This window comes from Carettochelys insculpta, chromosome 12 (genome assembly GCF_033958435.1).
Source record: "Carettochelys insculpta isolate YL-2023 chromosome 12, ASM3395843v1, whole genome shotgun sequence".
Classification (NCBI taxonomy): Eukaryota; Metazoa; Chordata; order Testudines; family Carettochelyidae; genus Carettochelys; species Carettochelys insculpta.
Window position 1 is genome coordinate 20484382 of NC_134148.1, and position 20241 is coordinate 20504622.

The window sequence follows — 20241 nt, forward strand, 5'->3', positions numbered from 1 at the left end:
GATAATTTTACACTGACAGAATACCCCTGGAAAAGGCAGCTTTATAGGCAGAACAAGGTTGTAAAGAATGGATTCATTGCTACATTTCCATTCATCATCATCATCTCTGCCTTAACTTCACCGGTAAAGAGAATATTTCCATTCGCAGAAAGTGGTCCTGTACCATAACGGGCAAGTTGGTACAGAGCTCAAAAACATCATTAAAACAAATGTAAAATCATGCACATTGTAGAATCTAACCAAAAGCTTTTAGATATTGTAGGGTAATTTGCTAATGTAACGCACTGATTTAAGATCAAGAGTGGGATTTGTAGCAGTATAGTAAGGACTAGATTATGTCTTCTGTCTGGGCAACAAAATTCCTTTGAAAGTGTTAACTGCTAGAGCTGGTTGTATTCATTATATCACCGTTATTGTCAAAACTAGACTATTTGAAAAATGTGAATTTTGACAAAATTCCCATGAGAAAGAACTTGTTTCAGAAATCTTAGAAATTTTGTTTTGACATAGTTTTAATTTTGATTATCTTTTTCATTTCTAAATTACATTGTTTGTGATTTTAAAAATAAAATAGGTTCTTTCAACTATATTGTCATATTATGAGCTGGCAGTAAAAGTACAGTAGTGCTTATTACGATGACAAACATGCCACAAACAATAGTCTCAGTGTTAGTCTGTATCTTCACAAAACAAAAAAATCAGCCCTGTAGCACCTTACAGACTAACAGTATTACCTATTAGGTCATGAGCTCTCATGGGATCCTAGTAAATAATTACCTAATAAATAATACATTTTCACACAACACAAAGGCTGTGAACTTTGGTGCCTGTGGATGTACGAAAGCCCAAAGTATGCTTAGTTCAAAGAAGAAGTAGATAACTCCATCAAGCAGATGTTCCATCAATAGCTACTAGCGAGATAATCAGGGATGCCCCTAAAGAGTTGCCTGCCAAAATCTGGGACTGGAAAACAGGAGATGGATCACCCTATAATAAACATGTTCTGTTCTTTCCCTCTGAAGCATCTGGCACCACTCCCTGTTGGAGGATACTGGGCTGGATGGAACATTGGTTTGACCCACTAGGGCTATTCTTATGTTCTTTGAGTTGGCCGGCTTTAATGACAAGCATAGAGGTGTATGTGGGCTATGGCTATCCTATCATGCACCATGGGATCACTGTGACGGGGCAGTGACTGAACTCCTGAGTCATATTCACAGAAGCACAAGATGGGGAAGAGGTTCTTTGTAGCCTTCACCCCTTATTCATCCTTGCAGGGTCTGAGTCACAATTTGACTCTGTGTTTAATAAGTTAAAAACTTAATTTATTTTGCTTTACATATTTATGTTGGGATGCAGCACTACAGATGCTTTAAAGCCACTCATGCAATTTTTGCTTTGTTTGTGTAAAGAGTGTTGGGCACATCAGGTATTGTGCACAGGGTACTATAAATGCAAGTGAGATGAACTGTGGGGTTCAGTCCTGTGACACTATTTTTTATGTATGTTATATACGTTTGCATATGAGTACAGTATTATGTACGTGGTAAGGCACACACGTTTTTGTGCATATTTGTGTGGATGGGTGGGTGGGGAGTTAATATGCTGCTATCAAAACTGTGCTGATTGTTTACAAATTATGCTTTTTATAGTCATTGCCAAAGGTTATGAGGCCCAATCCTTTTCCCATTAGCTAGAGCAGCTTGTCAACAATAGAAATGAACCATGAAGGCACAACACCAATTACTGCCTATGGAAAACAGAGGGCTCCAGAATTTTAATGTAGAGGAGAATGAGCGCAGAGCATACCATTATCTTCTTTGCAGGCAATGAGCACAAGCAATTTACAAGTACTCATGTATTATGTTTATTTTTCTTGAACCTGGCCCCAGGAGGAAACCAGATGTTCTAATTACTGGTCTACTCTAGAACTTCTATTAAACCATGCTGCAAAATACGGGGTAGGATAATTTAATGCTAATAGTAGACAATTCCAAGGAAGGTCTACGGTGTGATACATGGGAACACACAGTAAGAACTGCCATGCTGGAATAGATCCACGTGGGCCTGAAACCTCAGACCAATGGTGTCCTAACAGAGGCCAATGCTAAAAGCTTCAGAAGAAGTGTTAAAATATCCATATTACACTTGGTCAGTTCTGCAACACAGAGATAGGAGGAATATTTCCCTGACAGCAACTAGTGGCCAGTTCAGTGCATATGTAAATATTAGTCTTCTTTATATCAGGCCAGACTATGAACCCGTTACTCATTTTGCCGAGCAATTACTCACACAATTGTCCCTTTTGGCTTCAATGGGCCTGTTATGACAAGAAACACATAAGTGTGTAGAAAAACATAGGCACACACTATAGCAACTCTTTCATTATAATAGGACACACAAGCTGCGTCTACACGTGCACGCTACTTCGAAGTAGCGGCACCAACTTCGAAATAGCGCCCGTCGTGTCTACACACGTCGGGCGCTATTTCGAAGTTAACTTCGACGTTAGGCGGCGAGACGTCGAAGTCGCTAACCTCACGAGGAGATAGGAATAGCGCCCTACTTCGACGTTCAACGTCGAAGTAGGGACCGTGTAGACGATCTGCGTCCCGCAACGTCGAAATTGCTGGGTCCTCCATGGCGGCCATCAGCTGGGGGGTTGAGAGATGCTCTCTCTCCAGCCCCTGCGGGGCTCTATGGTCACCGTGGGCAGCAGCCCTTAGCCCAGGGCTTCTGGCTGCTTCTGTGGCAGCTGGGGATCTATGCTGCAGGCACAGGGTCTGCAACCAGTTCTCGGCTCTGTGTATCTTGTGTTGTTTAGTGCAACGGTGTCTGGGAGGGGCCCTTTAAGGGAGCGGCTTGCTGTTGAGTCCGCCCTGTGACCCTGTCTGCAGCTGTGCCTGGCATCCCTATTTCGATGTGTGCTACTTTGACGTGTAGACGTTCCCTCGCTGCGCCTATTTCGATGTTGGGCTGAGCAACGTCGAAGTTGAACATCGACGTTGCTGGCCCTGGAGGACGTGTAGACGTTATTCATCGAAATAGACTATTTCGATGTCGCAACATCGAAATAAGCTATTTCGATGTTGGCTGCACGTGTAGACGTAGCCACAGAGATTTATTTAACACATTACCTTCAGCTTCGACAACTGTCCAAGATCTTTAGCAGCACTGAATATCATCTGCGGCCCCTATGAACAAAAAAAGTAGAAACTGAAGATAAAAAAGAATTTTCTACATCATCACAGAAGCATTTGCTTTTTATCACAACATCATTTCTATTGTTAATGGCTGTCCATTTTTTTTAAAGAAAAGGTCTTTATTTCATTGCTTATCTTCAGCAGTCTGGAGATCAAAAGTTAAATAAAACCTTCAGTTCCAGTTTAGTTATATTTTAACACAGTTGACAAGCAAACTATTTGGAAATATACTATACATTGTGGAGGGAAGTGGGCTTCCTGCAGTCCCAGAGAAATAATACTCCTATTGACTTCTACAAACATTCACTTGTGTAACAAGGACTGGATAAAGTCCAAGCCCCTCAATATTGAACCAGAAACACTGTTTTGGAATATATTTGAAGGGCAAATATGGAGGCAAAGCAATGTTTATAATAGCCAAATCCTGGTAAGACACAGAAGGATAATTCTACCCCTTTAAGTTAAACAACCATCTGCTTGGAATTCTACTATAATGTACTGTGAACATTTGGTGTTGCACAATTGCCCCAAGAACTGTAATTACTAGTGGGGTTTGGCAGCTTAATAAGGAGTGGTTCTAGATGACTGGCTACCATTAAAGGCAAATGACAGAAATGAGCTCAAGATAAATAGAGCAACAGAACAGTTTTTCATCAATCTTTCTTTTCTTTCCAGAAGATCTGTTTCCAAAACTAGTCTTTTTGTTCGTGTGTATCTCTACTACCAATATTTTACTTTTCAAATATATAAGCTCCATGTAAATTCTCTCTGCTTATTAGCAGCTAGAATGGTAAGCAAAATTTGCACACTGTAAAATAAGATCTATTTCAGCAAATCTGTGCTTGTACCTTCTGGTAAGGGAAGTGAGATTCAAGGCTATATAAAGGCAAGGGAATTCCTTGAAACATCCTATTATTGACTGAGTTCGGTCAATTAAAAATAAGATTAGTGAGAAATGAAACCAGCCTGTGGCTATGCACTTTTCCATCATGCCATGTATCACTTAATAGAGAAGCAGAGTACACACCTGTTGCACTGTGAGCATATTTAAAAACTGGTCCAGTATTCTTTTATAACTAATTTTTACATCCCTTGACCATTACAGACCATAAATGTTCTATTTTATCTCGCTGTTTCTATTATGTACCTGCAAAATAAGGTACAGTGACAACTAGTCAGGGCCAATGTTAAAAAAGGGTGAGAGGGATTTTTCAAACCAATGAGGTTCTAGGGCCCAGCCAACCTTGCTGTTTAGTAGAAGGACGTTGAAATTGAACTTCTACCAAGATCTATCCATGTCCATTTTCCTCTGGTTAGTAGATGATAAATGGAAAGGAGAAGATGCTCATACTCACCGGCCACTAATTACCATCCCAAAACTTCGTAACAGTTGGATGGAAGATGAGAAGGAAAAGGGTCCTCGGGCTCTATCCCAGTTTCTCCTTTCTTGACTTCTGCCTGAACTGGACAGTTCTTTGCACTCTAAGCTTTCCCCAGTGCTTAACCAAGTGGTGATGTGACATGGTTAATGTCAGTTTCCCAGCTGGCCACAGAGTTACAACAAGCAGCTATGAAACTGACAAGGCTCTCGTTGGCATCTTCTACAGTTTGTGATTCGATGTGGTCAACGCTTTTCTGAGGTAACGGTGTTTGTCATAAAATGGTACTCTGCCCAGCTTGAGATGCTTCCTGGCTCTGGGACAGTCCCACCATGTGGATTATGCTATGGGCAGGAACCTCAGGAATTCTGGCTTCCAGCTGCAGAGCCAGGAAATCTGTAAAGTCTAAATTAAGCTGGGGGTGTCCTTAGGACTTCCTGAAGTTCTGAGATGCCTGCCATGATCCATGGTTCAGGGGTAGCCCTGATGAGCAGATTGCACAAGGACACCACAGTTTCCAGACCCCAGGTTAGCTGGCTCCCTGGGCTGCTTGAATTGCACTGGTAGTTGACTTAGCTTACTGGAGAACTGGGGATATAGGTAGTGGAATTAATGGTGCAGGGGATTATAGTTTGGTTCAATAGCTCTTAACACCCCAGTATAAATATTATTCCAGCATTCCTGGTTGGGGGATGCATCAAACCAGCAGACCCTGGAAGCACTGACAGCTAACTTAAACTGACATTCTTGTCAATTTCACAGTCCTATTCCTGGTGGGCAGAGGTAAAACTGATAAGAATCAACTTCTGGGGTCCCAGGGATAATATGTTGTTGCAGAAATATCATGTGCTAGTGTTTCTGAAATGAATTCTTCCAGTAGATTTTCCAGTTCATGGAAATTTCCAAAAAATTGGGTTTGGTCTGAATTGGAACAAAACCACATTTCAAAAATTTCAAGTTGAGCTCTCTCTGTGCATGTGCACAGTCAGTCGAGGTATCTGCCTGCAGGCTCTAGGGATGCCTACACTAAAGCTGGAAGCAGTGATAACCAGCTCAAACAGACATACCTGCCAAGCCCTGATTGACCTATTGCACATAAAAGGAGAGGTAGCCAGGAGAGGGGCTAGCCATCTAGAATACTTCCCTACGGTTTTGGACCAGACCATACTCTGGGCAGCGACCCCGTCCTGCAGTTCACTTCTATTTTTAGCAGGCTAGCTCAATCACAGCTAGCTCGATCTGTCTACTCAAGCTAGAGACTACATCTTCCAGCTCCAGTGAAGATCTACCCTCTGGAAATAGCACATCTGATTTTATTCTGTTCACATTTGGTAGGTTATCTTTACACCCACAAAGACTACAAGCCAATGTTTTAAAGGCTGCTTTTGTCAGAAAAACTTTCCAATGAATAACTGATGAGACAAGAGTAGTTTGTTCAATATTAAACCCACTTTTTATATAAGTATGTAATCTGTGCATATATGTATTTTTGCTTCCAAAATGCACATTTTGATGCATTTTATTTTATTTTATTTTAGTAGCCAAAATAGACATGGAAGGAATTCAGATTAAACATCTTAGCTATGTAAATTTCAAATGGTTGTTCTTTGGAGCAGGGATTGTCTCTCAATATATGGAACAAGTTACACCACCAACAGTAATAAAAAAAACCCTTCTCTTAAAAATTAAATGTAATCCAGTAAAGGATTCAGTGTGAGTCCAGGCTTTCCCACTGTGAACATCTCCATCTTCACTCTTCATCATCTTTTCTTAATAGCCTGTATTATTTAACTGCTGTCTCTTTTTAGTAATGATTTCACAGCATACCTATAGCCCCTGTCTTTGATGTACCTGTAGTAGTCACAACACTTTAAAATATTTTAGTTGTCGCTGTTGGAAAGTGGTGATTACTTATTTCACCAGTGCAAGGTTTGGATTTTGATATATTTATTTGCTAAACAGCAGAAATTTTTTTCTCAAAAGAATTTGTCATTAGTATTTGAGCTTCTCCCTGCTCTACTGTGTTCTAAGGGATATAATTTACATTTGAAACCCAACAAACATTATAAATGTTATCTGCAGTTCTGCAAGTGCAAATGCTTCCGGTTTCACTTTTGGTTCTCTGGCTGTAGGTTATTAGCTATTTTAATGACAAAACAACATATACAGTTACATTGTCCCTGAACACACTGTACTAATGTAACAAATTCGCTTGTAACAGAAGACAGTAGACTCATTAAGGTAAGATTAACACCCTTTTGCCACACACACATACATATACACACCCATCAAGCAACAATATTTCTATATTGCACTACCTTTCCTTCCCCCAACCCTGCCCCAAAATCACACCAGTCTGAAGTCATTGCTTAACTGCTTTCTTTTAACAGGTACACACAGAATTTGACAGACCCCCTTCATCAGCAGTGTAAATATCCCTGCATGGCATCACCACGTGGGGATCATGTCAGGCTATCCTCACGACTGCCGTGGATAGCACAATAACCATTGTCTGGGAAGTGGCTGCATTTTTGGGATGGCGATGAGGTGGCATATAGCAGCAGTCTTTTGGGGAAAGGGATGCTGGTGTGTATGCTCTGTCATTTGTTGAAAGGACACCACAAGCACTCCCATCATTTATTGGTTCGGCTCCACCGACTTGTGCACATGAAGGAAAAGGCCACGACCTTGCCAGTTCTCACTCTGCATTTCCAACCTCACAGTAAGGCTAGAGTCAGTGCTGAAATAGTACAGTGACTGAATGCCCACTGTGGCCAGCTGCCTGTGTTCTCTGTTTTCCTTGTGTACCAGTGAAGGGTGAGCCATCACCTAGCTGTTAATGCTCACCATAGGCAGTAAAGCCATCAGAAATAGAATTTAAAAACATGCTATATGAAAGCAGTCCTGCCTTTTACCCCACAACCCACCTTAAGAACCCCTTGTTTGATCGTTTGAGCCTCTTCTACAGAACACTGTCATTTTTCAAAGATGACATACCACACACACACCTTGACAAAATACACTACAACAGTACCCTGACCTTGGGGGAAAGGCAGGAAATACACTGGATAGCGAGGATTTCCTAACCAGCTACTAAATATCTTCCCTGGCTTTTCTTCTGAAAAAGTGCCCACAAAGCTGCATACAATGACCAAGTTCTTCTTTGGGGGTGATTTTCTGGGAAGGATGTTTTAAAAGCAGCTACCAGGTGTCTGATTAAGCAAGGTGATTTCTGCAAAAGTTCTTAAGGCGTGTGAATTGTGGCTTGAACACTTACGGTTTGGTCTGTCAATGGCGGAAGCACAATTTGTTTTTCTATTTTGTTCAGGACTGATTTCCACAGCTCTTTCAACACCCGTTTCAGAACTGTCTTCTCACAGATTTTTGCAGAAATACTTAAACTGGAATAAAGTAAAACACACGCTGGTCTCCAAATCTACCATTAAAACATCAAAGCCTCCGCATTAACATAAACTCAGATTAACTGCTACCTTGCATGAGCATTTCTCTGAACCCCTACGCCAGTAAAGCCCCTTAGACAGCAGTGTTATTTTACAACATTATTCATGTGGATTTCTGAACATTTCAAATCTTATCTTTCAGATTTGGAACAAACATTCTATGTAAACATCCAGCATCCCTTTTACCATGCTTCTGCTTAATGTATTCAACAGCCCTGTATTTACTGAAAAACGAAACATAATATTTTAACTGTAAAGTTATGCTCAAATAATTGCTATAATTAAATCTTTACCTTAAAGGGTTATTGTGAAATTAATTTTTGTTTAAAATGAAAAAGCTTTTTTTTGGTTGACCTGTGTTGCATCTGTACAGTTGAAACAGCTTGTGAGCTCAAACACAAATTGAGGGCAGACTGCTTAGAAGATGTGCTGTTATGCAGACACATATCCTGTGAAAGTCAATGGGACTACTCAGGTGGTAATAGTATCAGTAACAACAGTTTGGAGGGCCACTTATCCATGACAGGTTTATTAGCATTTAAGGCTTCGTCTACACTTCTAAGTTAAAAGCACTGCCATGCATCAGCAACAGGAGACAGCTCTCCCAGTGCTCTAGATACTCCATGAGTGGTGTAGCTAAGAGCACCGGGCGTGTGGCTCCCACTGTTGGGACCCTGTTTGCACTGCTGCTTTACAGGGCTGTAACTTGTTGTTCTCTGGGGTGGGGGAGGGTTCACTCCCATGAGGAAGAAAGTTGCAGCACAGTAAAGTGGCAGTGTACACAAGCCTTAGGACTGTATTCATAAAACATGCTATAGATGGAATTAAGCACCTTCTACTTCAGTGCACAGACATGGGAAAATCTTCTGTTTACCTTTTAAAAAACTGTAATTTGTAAATAGGTATGTGCAGTGCCTTTTTTGTAAGAAAAAAGGAGCCGCTACTCAGCTGTCTCCCCGACCTCCACCCCAGCCAGTCCCCTGACTGGGGCTACTGAGGTGCTGGTACTCAGTACCGGCAAGTATGAGCACAAAAAAGCACTGGGTATGTGGAAAGCTCTCTAGCATTAAGTACGTTTTTCTCACGTAAAAGAGCATATACACTAGAGGATGCACAAATCACATCATAGGTATGTACATGTACCAGTGAATCTTTCTATTCTCTATTAGTATGCATTCATATGAAAAGTGAAAGTGATAGATAAATCATTACAGCAGAAATCACATAGATTTGCAAGTCAGGAAATACACCTTAGAAGCATTTGCTGCTCAGTTCCTTGTTTTAGATGTATGTTTGTTTGGATTGCATTTACATTTCAATATACATCTGGGTTGGGTCTACATGTGCCCCTTCCTTTGGAAAGGGGCATGTTAATGAGCAGGTTGGAAATATGCTAATGAGGCACTGCAATGAATATGCAGTGCCTCGTTAGCATAATGGCAGCCACGGTGATTCGAAAGTGCGGCTTTTCGAATCGCGCGCTGCCCGTGGAGACAGGACCTTCCGAAAGGACCCCCCTCAGTTTTTGAAAGCCCTTCTTCTGATCACCAGATAGGAAGAAGGGCTTTCGAAAACTGGGGGGGAGTGCCTTTCGGAAGGTCCCGTCTCCACAGGCGGCGCGCAATTTGAAAAGCTGCACTTCCAAATCGCCGTGGCTGCCATTATGCTAATGAGGCACTGCATATTCATTGCAGTGCCTCATTGGCATATTTCAAACCTGCTCATTAACATGCCCCTTTCTAAAGGAAGGGGCACGTGTAGACCCAGCCCTACATATGACAAAAATGGTAATGTCTCTTTGGCGAGTATTTAAAACCTCTTAAAATCTACATATTGATTTGTTTATGTTTCCAGGTAGGCACCTCCAGTGCCTACTGATCTCAGGTTTGATTCAACAGAAGAGAGAATCAAATGGGGACATTCCATTCTTACCATTCAAGGACAGATCACATGTGTTTGCGAAGAGTTTTGGCCTTTGTCTTCTTACAGACTTATAGGAGAAGCATGTTCCTCACCTTGAAGGAAGCTGAGCCTAGGAAAGTCTATGCTTACAGCAGTTTTACACACAGGACTAGATAGATGGCTAGAAATGAAAAGCTGACATGCAGATATGGCTCCTGGAAAGCCTTTTGCCAGGGTTAGGAATCCGGCTTCTTCATCTGCTAGTGTTGCATAGTCAGTTCCTATGATGGAGTAAATTAAGGGAAGAGAATGGATGCTTTCCACACTGACAGTCACACAGAGCCTTCGTGCCAGCTGACAGAGAGCCAAAAAGCAGAGTCTACAGATTTCTCAGTATTTTATAGTATATTGGAAGTATTACATGGAGCCCTCACAAAGTAAACTAAAAACTCTGTTTCCCTCCTGCCTCCGTGCAGATTCTTTACGGGCCCTTTATTCACTTTCTCCAGATGCACTTCTGCTAACAAGAGCCTACAGTCTCTATGGGAAAATAAGTCATTTCAGAATATAGGGCCCCTGCCCAAGAACTAAGCATCTAGGACGAAAGATTAATCTACAACTCGATTAGGGTCTATTAGTTTTTGGCGTTCTGGGACTCCATTTATTTCCCTCACACTCCCCAACCAGGAAACATGCACAAGTAAATTATATGCTGAGAGTAGAAAGCAGCAAACAGGAGTAAAAATGCCACAGCTTTCTAAAAGGGAAAACAGAAGAGTGTGGAAAAGGGATTGATATTCAGAGGAGCTGAGATACTACAGTTGACTTTCATGGGAGTTAAAAGTGTTCACAATCTCTGAAAACAAAGCCCATAAAATGTCATCTTTAGAAGAATCACATTGTAAAATCATGCCCCAAAGAAAGAAAGAGGCAGTTACTCCCTGTAATAGGAGATACTTTGAGCTGTGTGTTCCCTGTTTGTAATCTGCTCTGTTATGCAGGGGCACCAGGAGCCCTGAGCATGAGATTTTGAAAGTAATAGTCATCTATTTGTACATGTGCCCTGGCTCACTTTGTGTGTGTGAGACCAAGGGGACAAAGGGCAGAGGGAATGCCTCTCCAGTTCTGCAACACAAAGATAAGATCTGAAGCAGAAAGAAATGAAGATGAATAGGATATAGTCCAAGATGAGAGGAATATTTGTAGTTTCTGGGAGAATGCCTCTTTGATGTGCTCAGGAAGAAAAGTGCTTCCATTTAGGGAGGTTACATCTAGTAAAGTCCGTTCTACTATTAGCTAGGATAGTATGGCTGTGCAATAAGAGCATTCTAAGGATGATGGCCCCTCTAGGTGCTTGATCTTGGTCAGGAACATGGGAAATGTTCAGTGGATGACAGTTTGTCAGGATGGCATGTGTAGGAGGTTGGGAAACAAAAACTGTTTGAGCAAGAAGGGGGCAATCAGGATGACCAGTGCTCTGTCCTGCTGGATTTTGCATGGAGCTCACAGTAGGAGCAGTAGCACTGGGAAGAATAGTAGAGCTGGTCCAACTAAGGACAAAGCAGATCATCACCATGGGCGTGTTGACTTAGGGATCTTCTGGAGCAACATTTGGTACACATCCTGTTTGCAAAACAAGTGCCCAGATCCCTGGTTGGAGTTCCCCACAGAGTGAAAATGTTGTAAAGTGCCAAGTCATGGAGCTCTGACTTGTGGTTGACTGAAAAATGGATGCCGAGGGAGTCGACAAGCTTGTTTTTCTTTCCCAGAAGGTAGACTGCCGAGAGGGTGATTTAATTGCTGCTACGCCAGTTCCAGAGTCTGACTCCTGCATGCAGGGAGGGGGATCTCCCTCCTCCCTGCCTGCTGATGTAGAAGACCAATGTTGTCTGATGTTTCTAGGACATAGTGAATGTAGAAGGGGGGAAAAAAGGACCCACATGCTTCCCAAACAGCTCATAACTTCAGGACATTGATGTGCATTCTGAATTTTCAGAATAACCAAGAACTTTGTGCGAGTGTGGCTGTTAATGTGGGTACCCCAAACTAATAAGGATGTATCTGTAATAATGGTCCTGTCCAGAGAGGAGGAAAGGAAAGGGAGATCGAAAATCATGCATACCTGATGAAAATTTGTTCCCCATAGCAGGGAAGACATTACCTTGTCTGAAACTCCTACCACAAAGTTAATGGAATGATGGTTTGTGGAGTACAAGTACTGCTGACACATTTCAAGACTGGCATAAGGCCATGTGATGTAGGAGAGCCCGACATATCTTGAATGTTACTTGAGGTTTGCATGGGATGCCAGTTATGATACTTCAGTGAAGGGTCCTGTGGCACCTTATAGACTAACAGAAAAGTTTTGAGCATGAGCTTTCATGAGCACAGACTCACTTTATCAGATGCTGATGTTATGATACTGTTAATGGTCTAGAACTTGTTCTGGGGCAGATACATTCTTGCAGTGACAGAATTCAGGGCTGCCCTGAGTAAGTCCAGTGACTTTGTGGACTGGATTTTTCTGGCATTTACACCAACTTCCAGTAAGGAGAGAAGGTGGAAGTTGATGCTTAGGCGTGCTGGTGGGTTATGGTAAAAAGTTCATTTTGAGCCAGGGGTTGAGGTTGGGAGACAGAGCCTGTTTCGGAGGGTGTGAGGAAGCAGAAAAACTGATGAGCCATGTGCTTAGAGCTTTTCAATGAGCAGTGAAACATCTTAACATATATTCTCTATGAGTGTGTGGTATCCCTAGAGTCCTTCAGAGTATGTAGGTACCTGTCCTTTTTCTGTCTGAAGAGGTGTGATTCAAAGGTGGGAGGTCCTCGTATTCTGGACTTCTCTAGGGAATATTGATGCAGGGAGCAATGACTACCTGTCCATGACAATAGCAGCAGACACAGCTGCACAGGAGATATCAGTACCACTGACTACAGCTGGAGAGCTGTCTTTGCCATCAGTCTGCCATCCTCTATCATAGCTTGAAAACAAGCTCTGTCTTGCTGTAGAATGTTGCCGGTAAACTTGGTTTAGTTCATGGAACCATATTTTGCCATTAGTTCCTGGCAAATTGCTATCCTGACCAGGAGGCTGGATGATAAGACCTTTCTCCTTCACAGATCCAGGCATTTAGTTTCTTTATTAGTGGGAGTAGACAGGGGATGTTGCTGTTTAGCCCCTTCAGAAGTGGTCTGGATCACCAGGGAGTTGGAAGCAGACTGAGAAAATAAAAATTCTCTTTCTTTGTCTGGCACAAAATAACCTGTGCCTTTTGGGTAGTACAAGCACAGGTGACAGAGTTATGCAAAACTGTCCAAGCTTGTCTTAATATGACCTAATTAATAGGGAGAGATATTCTGCTGGAAAGAGATGCTGTAAAAGGGATAAACAAAACTGGATAGAAAGCAAGGCTAAGGAAGCTGAAGTTGCAAAACAAAGAAATGATATGAGAACTGTCTATACTATCTTGAAACAGCTAGCAGGAGTTCCAGGGAATGGGAAATTTGGTGAAACTCTTAAAACCTGAGAAGAACAAGAGAACATATGGGTTGAACACTTCAAAGAATTGCTCAACTAGCCTGGTTTAGCAACTCAACTGGAGATCAATGAAGGAGAACTGCTAGAGTTAGACAATGATGCATTGCAAATCAAAGTTGATGAGGTTCTGGATGCTTTACACAAGCTAAAAACATAACAAAGTTCCTGGACTAATGGCATTCACCCCAAAATGTTCAAAGTGGGAACAGAAGTATGTTTATTATGCAATAAAATATTGAGAGAAAAAAGTTCTAGAAGAATGGACACTTGGTATTATTATCAAGCTTCTGAAAATGGGAAACTTTAGTAACTGCTCAAATTGGAGAGGAGTGAACCTTCTTTCCATCACCGAAAAATTCTTTCTATGATTGTGTTAAATAGGATGAAATGAAAAGTGGATACCATTCTTCATGATGAACAATCTGGTTTTAGGTGAAGTCATTCATGCATAGATGTGATTTTCTTCTTGAGAAGGGTTATTGAAAATGTGAATGAATTTCAAGGAACTCTCTGTATTAATTTCACAGATTTTTCAAAAAGCATTCAACAGTGTAAATAGGGATATAATGTGGAAAACTGTTAGGCAGTATGGAATTCTGAAGAAAATCATCAATGCAATGAAGACATTTTACATTAATTCTACACGGTGTGTTAAAATGGATAGAAGATTAAGCAAGTCATTTGAAATTAAGACAGGGGTAAGGGAAGGGTGCATCCTGTCTTCATTCTTGTTCTTGCCTGTCATCAATTATGGCATCAAGCAATATAAGAATAGTCAATATAGTTTAAGGTGGAATCATTTGAGATTATTCAATCTAGATTCCACTGATGACTTTGCTCTTCTACATGAAAATGCTAAAGAACTTCAAGCATACACAAATGCAATTAAAGAAACAATGGAGAAAGTTGGACTTGGATTCACTGTAAAGAAATGTAAAACCATGGGAACTGGAGATATGGATATAATGTAAAAATGGGTGATGAAGAGCTAAAGCAGGTAGATCGATTCAACTATCGTGGAAGTACAATAAGCCAAGATGGTACATGCTCTGAGGAAGTACAAAGGATCAGGAGAACAAACACAACCTTTGGTAAACTTAGGTACATTTGGAAACTTAATACCATATTCTTACATAGAAAACTAAGTGTCTACTCGGCCATTGTTGTAGCCTTAGCAGCCTCTGGCAGTGAAATATGGCTACTGAAGAAAACAAATGCTCTGAAGTTACATCTGATTTGCGGTTAGTGCTTGCAGAGTATATTAGGAATAAGCTCTGAGAAAGGGAAAGCAAACAATATGATCAGAAACATGTCTAAAGCGAGGTCTCTACTGCAAATTTGTAAGAGAAGAATTCAAAGGCTAGGGAATGTGTTACAAATGGATCACAAACAGCTACTGATTATGGCTGTCAGTTGGAAGCCAGAAAATCCAGCAAGAAAGAGGGGTAGACCTAGGGTGACTTGGAAGTGTACAAATAACAATGACATAGAAAAGTTTAGTTTCAGATGGGAGGTCTTAGGTCCCATGACAGCTGATAAGAAAGCATGGAGAATGTGGTTAGCCTAATGTGCTGAACAGCAAGAGAAAAAATAAGATCTAAGGGGGGTTAGTCTGCTGGATCCAGATGTGTGGAGGGTATCAAAGAAACTGTGTTGGAAATACTGGACCTCTTCCAGACGAATCTGAAGTTTTCCAGAAACTCTGTGCAAAAGATCCTAGAACTGTCTGAAGTCATTGAGAGGTATATGGAAAAATAGGTGTCACTTCATCCTCTGGGGGTGAAGATGGGAGTCATACTGGTAACAGTGAAACAGCTTGAAACAGAGAATAACATTCCTTATCTTTGTCTATCAGCTCTGGTGGCAGATTTGAGCATCCCCTTAGAGGCGAGGCAAGGGGTAACTCCATGGCAAACTGGATCAGCTCTGCAGGAGGTACTGATCCTTAAGGTGCCTGATATGGACAGTAGGAGGGCGGTTAGTAGGTGGTCATAGGGTCCCTATGACATGGGGTGCCAGTAGCTGAGAGTCAGATGAACCAGTGGTTAGTCCTAAACAGGTGCAGATGTTTGGGGTGCTGGAGGATAGGTCGAATATGAGAAGAAAGGTTCCTGAAGTGGCATGAAACCTCTGCATGAAGAGAAGGCTAATTCCAGTTCCAGCAGTGTTAGCCTGGATGCCATTGGAGGGGAAATGTGGTTCAGCTATGGGATAGGTGATAGATTTCTTCCAGCAATCATCTTCCTTGGTGGAGTTGATATCTCTTTGGAGAATGAGGGCATTCGAGATCCAAGAACGCAAGAATGTCATGTGGGGTGGCAATGGATTGAGACTTCCCTACTGAGAGGAACTGCCATTATTTTCAGCCACCAAAACTGGCCTGGAGGGGAGTTAACAGTTAACAAGTCCTGAAGTTTACAGTGACCATATTTAATTGATGCCAATCGATCCCAGAGTTCAGGAAATGCTGAGGATGATGGTACTAATGGAATGCAATCCCAAGTTAGGTCTAAACTACAAAATAAATTCGACTTAAGATATGCAAATCCAGTTATGAGAATTGTGTAGCTGGAGTCAACATACCTTCAGCTGACTTTCCAGTGTGGCCTTGCTGTGGGAGGTCAACACAAGAAACCCTTCTGTCAACTTCCCTTACTCCTCACAACTGTGAGGATAACTGGGGTTGACAGGAATGCCCTGAATGTTTGATTTAGTATGTCCCTACTGGTCATGCTGAATTGAACCCCAGACTATTGATCTCTGGAGTGTCAGTCTTCCTGTAAGTATAGATGTACCCTGATACTGATGTAGCCCAAACCTTTGGGCTTTCTGAAAGTGCCTCTGGTGCTGTCCTGGATTTGAGTGGTACATATATCCAAGAATTTGCTTAAGCTAATTGCAACCCCATTATGTGCACTCAGCCACTATGAATTAATGAAACAGAACACCACAGAGTTGAGGGATAATTTAGAAACAGGCTTTCAGAAGCAAGGTCAAAACTACATAAGAACATAAGAACATAAGAACATAAGAATGGCCATACTGGGTCAGACCAAAGGTCCATCAAGCCCAGCATCCCATCTGCCGACGGTGGCCAATGCAGGTGCCCCAGAGAAGGAGAACAGAAGACAAGTGATTTATCTCCTGCCATCCATCTCCTGCCCTTGTTATGAAGGCTAGGGCACCATACTTTATCCCTGGCTAATAGCCATTTATGGACCTGACCTGCAAAAATTTATCAAGCTCTTTTTTAAACCCTAATAGAGTCCTGGCCTTCACAGCCTCCTCGGGCAAGGAGTTCCACAGGTTGACTGTGCGCTGTGTAAAGAAAAATTTCCTTTTATTAGTTTTGAACCTACTACCCATCAATTTCATTTGGTGTCCCCTAGTTCTTGTATTATGGGAAAAGGTAAATAATTTTTCTATATTCACTTTCTCCACACCATTCATGATTTTATATACCTCTATCATATCGCCCCTCAATCGCCTCTTTTCCAAACTGAAAAGTCCCAGTCTCTCTAGCCTCTCCCCATATGGGACCCTTTCCAAGCCCCTAATCATCTTAGTCGCCCTTTTCTGAACCTTTTCTAATGCCAATATATCTTTTTTGAGGTGAGGAGACCACATCTGCACGCAGTACTCGAGATGTGGGCGTACCATAGTTTTATATAGGGGAAGTATGATATCTTTTGTCTTATTATCGATCCCTTTTTTAATAATTCCTAACATCCTATTTGCCTTACTAACTGCCGCTGCACACTGCGTGGATGTCTTCAGAGAACTATCCACTATAACTCCAAGATCCTTTTCCTGATCTGTCGTAGCTAAATTTGACCCCATCATGTAGTACGTGTAATTTGGGTTATTTTTTCCAACATGCATTACCTTACACTTACCCACATTAAATTTCATTTGCCATTTTGCTGCCCAATCACTCAGTTTGCTGAGATCTCCTTGTAGTTCTTCACAATCCCTTTTGCTTTTGACTGTCCTGAACAACTTGGTGTCATCTGCAAACTTTGCCACCTCACTGCTTACCTCATTTTCTAGATCATTGATGAACAAGTTGAACAGGATCGGTCCCAGGACTGAGCCCTGGGGAACACCACTAGTTACCCCCCTCCATTGTGAAAATTTACCATTTATTCCAACCCTTTGTTTTCTGTCTTTTAACCAATTTCCGATCCATGAAAGGACCTTTCCTCCTATCCCATGACCACCTAATTTACATAAAAGCCTTTGGTGTGGGACCGTGTCAAAGGCTTTCTGGAAATCTAGGTATATTATGTCCACTGGGTGCCCCTTGTCCGCATGTTTATTAACCCCTTCAAAGAATTCTAATAGATTAGACAGACACGACTTCCCTCTGCAGAAACCATGCTGACTTTTGCCCAACAATTCGTGCTCTTCTATGTGCCTTGCAATTTTACTCTTTACTAGTGTTTCTACTAATTTACCTGGTACTGATGTTAAACTTATCGGTCTATAATTGCCAGGATCTCCTCTAGAGCCTTTTTTAAATATTGGTGTTATATTGGCCGTCTTCCAGTCATTTGGTACCAAAGTGGATTTAAAGGATAGGTTACAAACCACTGTTAATAACTCCGCAATTTCACATTTGAGTTCTTTCAGAACCCTTGGGTGAATGCCATCTGGTCCTGGAGACTTGTTACTATTCAGCTTATCAATTAATTCCAAAACCTCCTCTAATGTCACTTCAATCTGAGTGAGTTCCTCAGATTTGTCGCCTAAAAAGGCTGGCTCAGATTTAGGAACCTCTGTAACATCTTCAGCCGTGAAGACTGAAGCAAAGAAATCATTTAATCGCTCCGCAATGGCACTGTCTTCCTTGATTGCTCCTTTTATATCTTTATCATCCAAGGGCCCCACTGCTTTTTTAGCAGGCTTCCTGCTTCTAATGTATTTAAAAAACATTTTACTATTGTTTTTTGAATTTTTGGCTAGCTGTTCCTCAAACTCTTTTTTGGCTTTTCTTACTACATTATGACAGTTAATTTGGGAGTGTTTATGTTCCTTTCTATTTTCCTCACTAGGATTTGACTTCCACTTTTTAAAAGCTGCCCTTTTCTCTCTCACTGCCTTTTTAACATGGCTGTTTAGCCATGGTGGTTCTTTGTTAGGTCTCTTACTGTGTTTTTTTATTTGGGGTATACATTTAAGTTGGGCCTCTAGTATGGTGTCTTTAAACAGTTTCCATGCAGCTTCCAGGGATTTTAGTTTAATTACTCTACCTTTTAGTTTCTGTTTAACTAGCTTCCTCATTTTAGTGTAATTCCCCTTTTTGAAATTAAATGCCAGAGTGTTTGACCGCTGCGGTGTTCTTCCCAACACAGGAATATTGAAAGTTATTATATTGTGGTCACTATTTCCAAGCGGTCCAGTAACAGTTACCTCTTGGACCAGATCCTGCGTTCCAGTTAAGACTAGATCGAGAACCGACTCTCCCCTTGTGGGTTCCTGTACTAGCTGCTCCAAGAAGCAGTCATTTAAGGCATCAAGAAATTTAATCTCTGAATCCCGTCCTGAGGTGACATGCACCCAATCAATATGGGGATAATTGAAATCTCCTATTATTACTGTGTTTTTTATTTTGATAGCCTCTCTAATCTCCCTTAACATTTCAGCATCACTATCACTGTCCTGGTTAGGTGGTCGGTAATATATTCCTAATGCCATATTCATATTAGAGAAATGAATTGTTATCCATAATGATTCTATGGAACATTTTGATTCCTTTAGGATTTTTACTTCATTTGATTCTATATTATCCTTCACATATAGTACCACTCCGCCACCCGCACGACCTGTTCTGTCTTTCCGATATAATTTATATCCCGGTATGATAGTGTCCCACTGATTGTCCTCATTCCACCATGTTTCTGAGATGCCTATTATGTCAACTTCCTCCTTTGATATGAGGTACTCCAGTTCACCCATCTTATTAGACAGACTCCTAGCATTAGTGTAAAAGCATGTTAGAAAACTACCACTATTTATATGTCCGCCTTTCACAGACACGGTGGAATTTTTTATGCATGATTGTTTTACATCTGATCTTGCCCATATATTATTTCCCACGTTCCCTATCTGACTAACTTCTAGGGAATCCCTGTCTATGGAGCCTCGTGTAAGAGAAGTCTCCATCCGATCCAGGTGCTCCCCCGCACCAATCGGCTTTCCCCCACCTCTTAGTTTAAAAACTGCTCTATGTCCTTTTTAATGTTTAATGCCAGCAGTCTGGATCCACCTTGATTTAGGTGGAGCCCATCCTTCCTGTATAGGCTCCCCCTACCCCAAAAGTGTCCCCAGTTCCTAATAAATCTAAACCCCTCTTCCCTACACCATCGTCTCATCCACGCATTGAGACTCTGAAGTTCTGCCTGTCTATCTGGCCCTGCGCGTGGAACTGGAAGCATTTCAGAGAATGCCACCAAAGATGTTCTGGATTTCAGTCTCTTTCCTAGTAACCTAAATTTGGCCTCCAGAACATCTCTTCTACCCTTCCCTATGTCATTGGTACCAACATGTACCACGACGACCGGCTCCTCCCCAGCACTGCCCATAAGTCTGTCTAGATGCCTCGAGAGATCCGCAACCTTCGCACCAGGCAGGCAAGTCACCATACGGTTCTCCCGGTCATCACAAACCCAACTATCTATATTTCTAATGATCGAATCCCCCACTACTAAAACCTGCTTCTTCCTAACAGCTGGCGCTCCCTCCCCCGGAGAAGTATCC

General features: G+C 41.7%; 1 protein-coding gene across 2 annotated transcripts in view; it reads right to left on the minus strand.

Moving 5' to 3' along the window:
- Positions 1–20241, minus strand: part of UNC13C (unc-13 homolog C) — a 425720-nt gene that overhangs the window by 47052 nt on the left and 358427 nt on the right. For both annotated transcript variants that reach the window (XM_075006542.1, XM_075006543.1), the window contains 2 exons: positions 7860–7983; positions 3138–3194 (listed from right to left, as the gene is read on the minus strand). In XM_075006542.1, coding sequence (XP_074862643.1) covers positions 3138–3194; positions 7860–7983 — 181 coding nt within the window. The remainder of the gene's footprint in view (positions 1–3137; positions 3195–7859; positions 7984–20241) is intronic.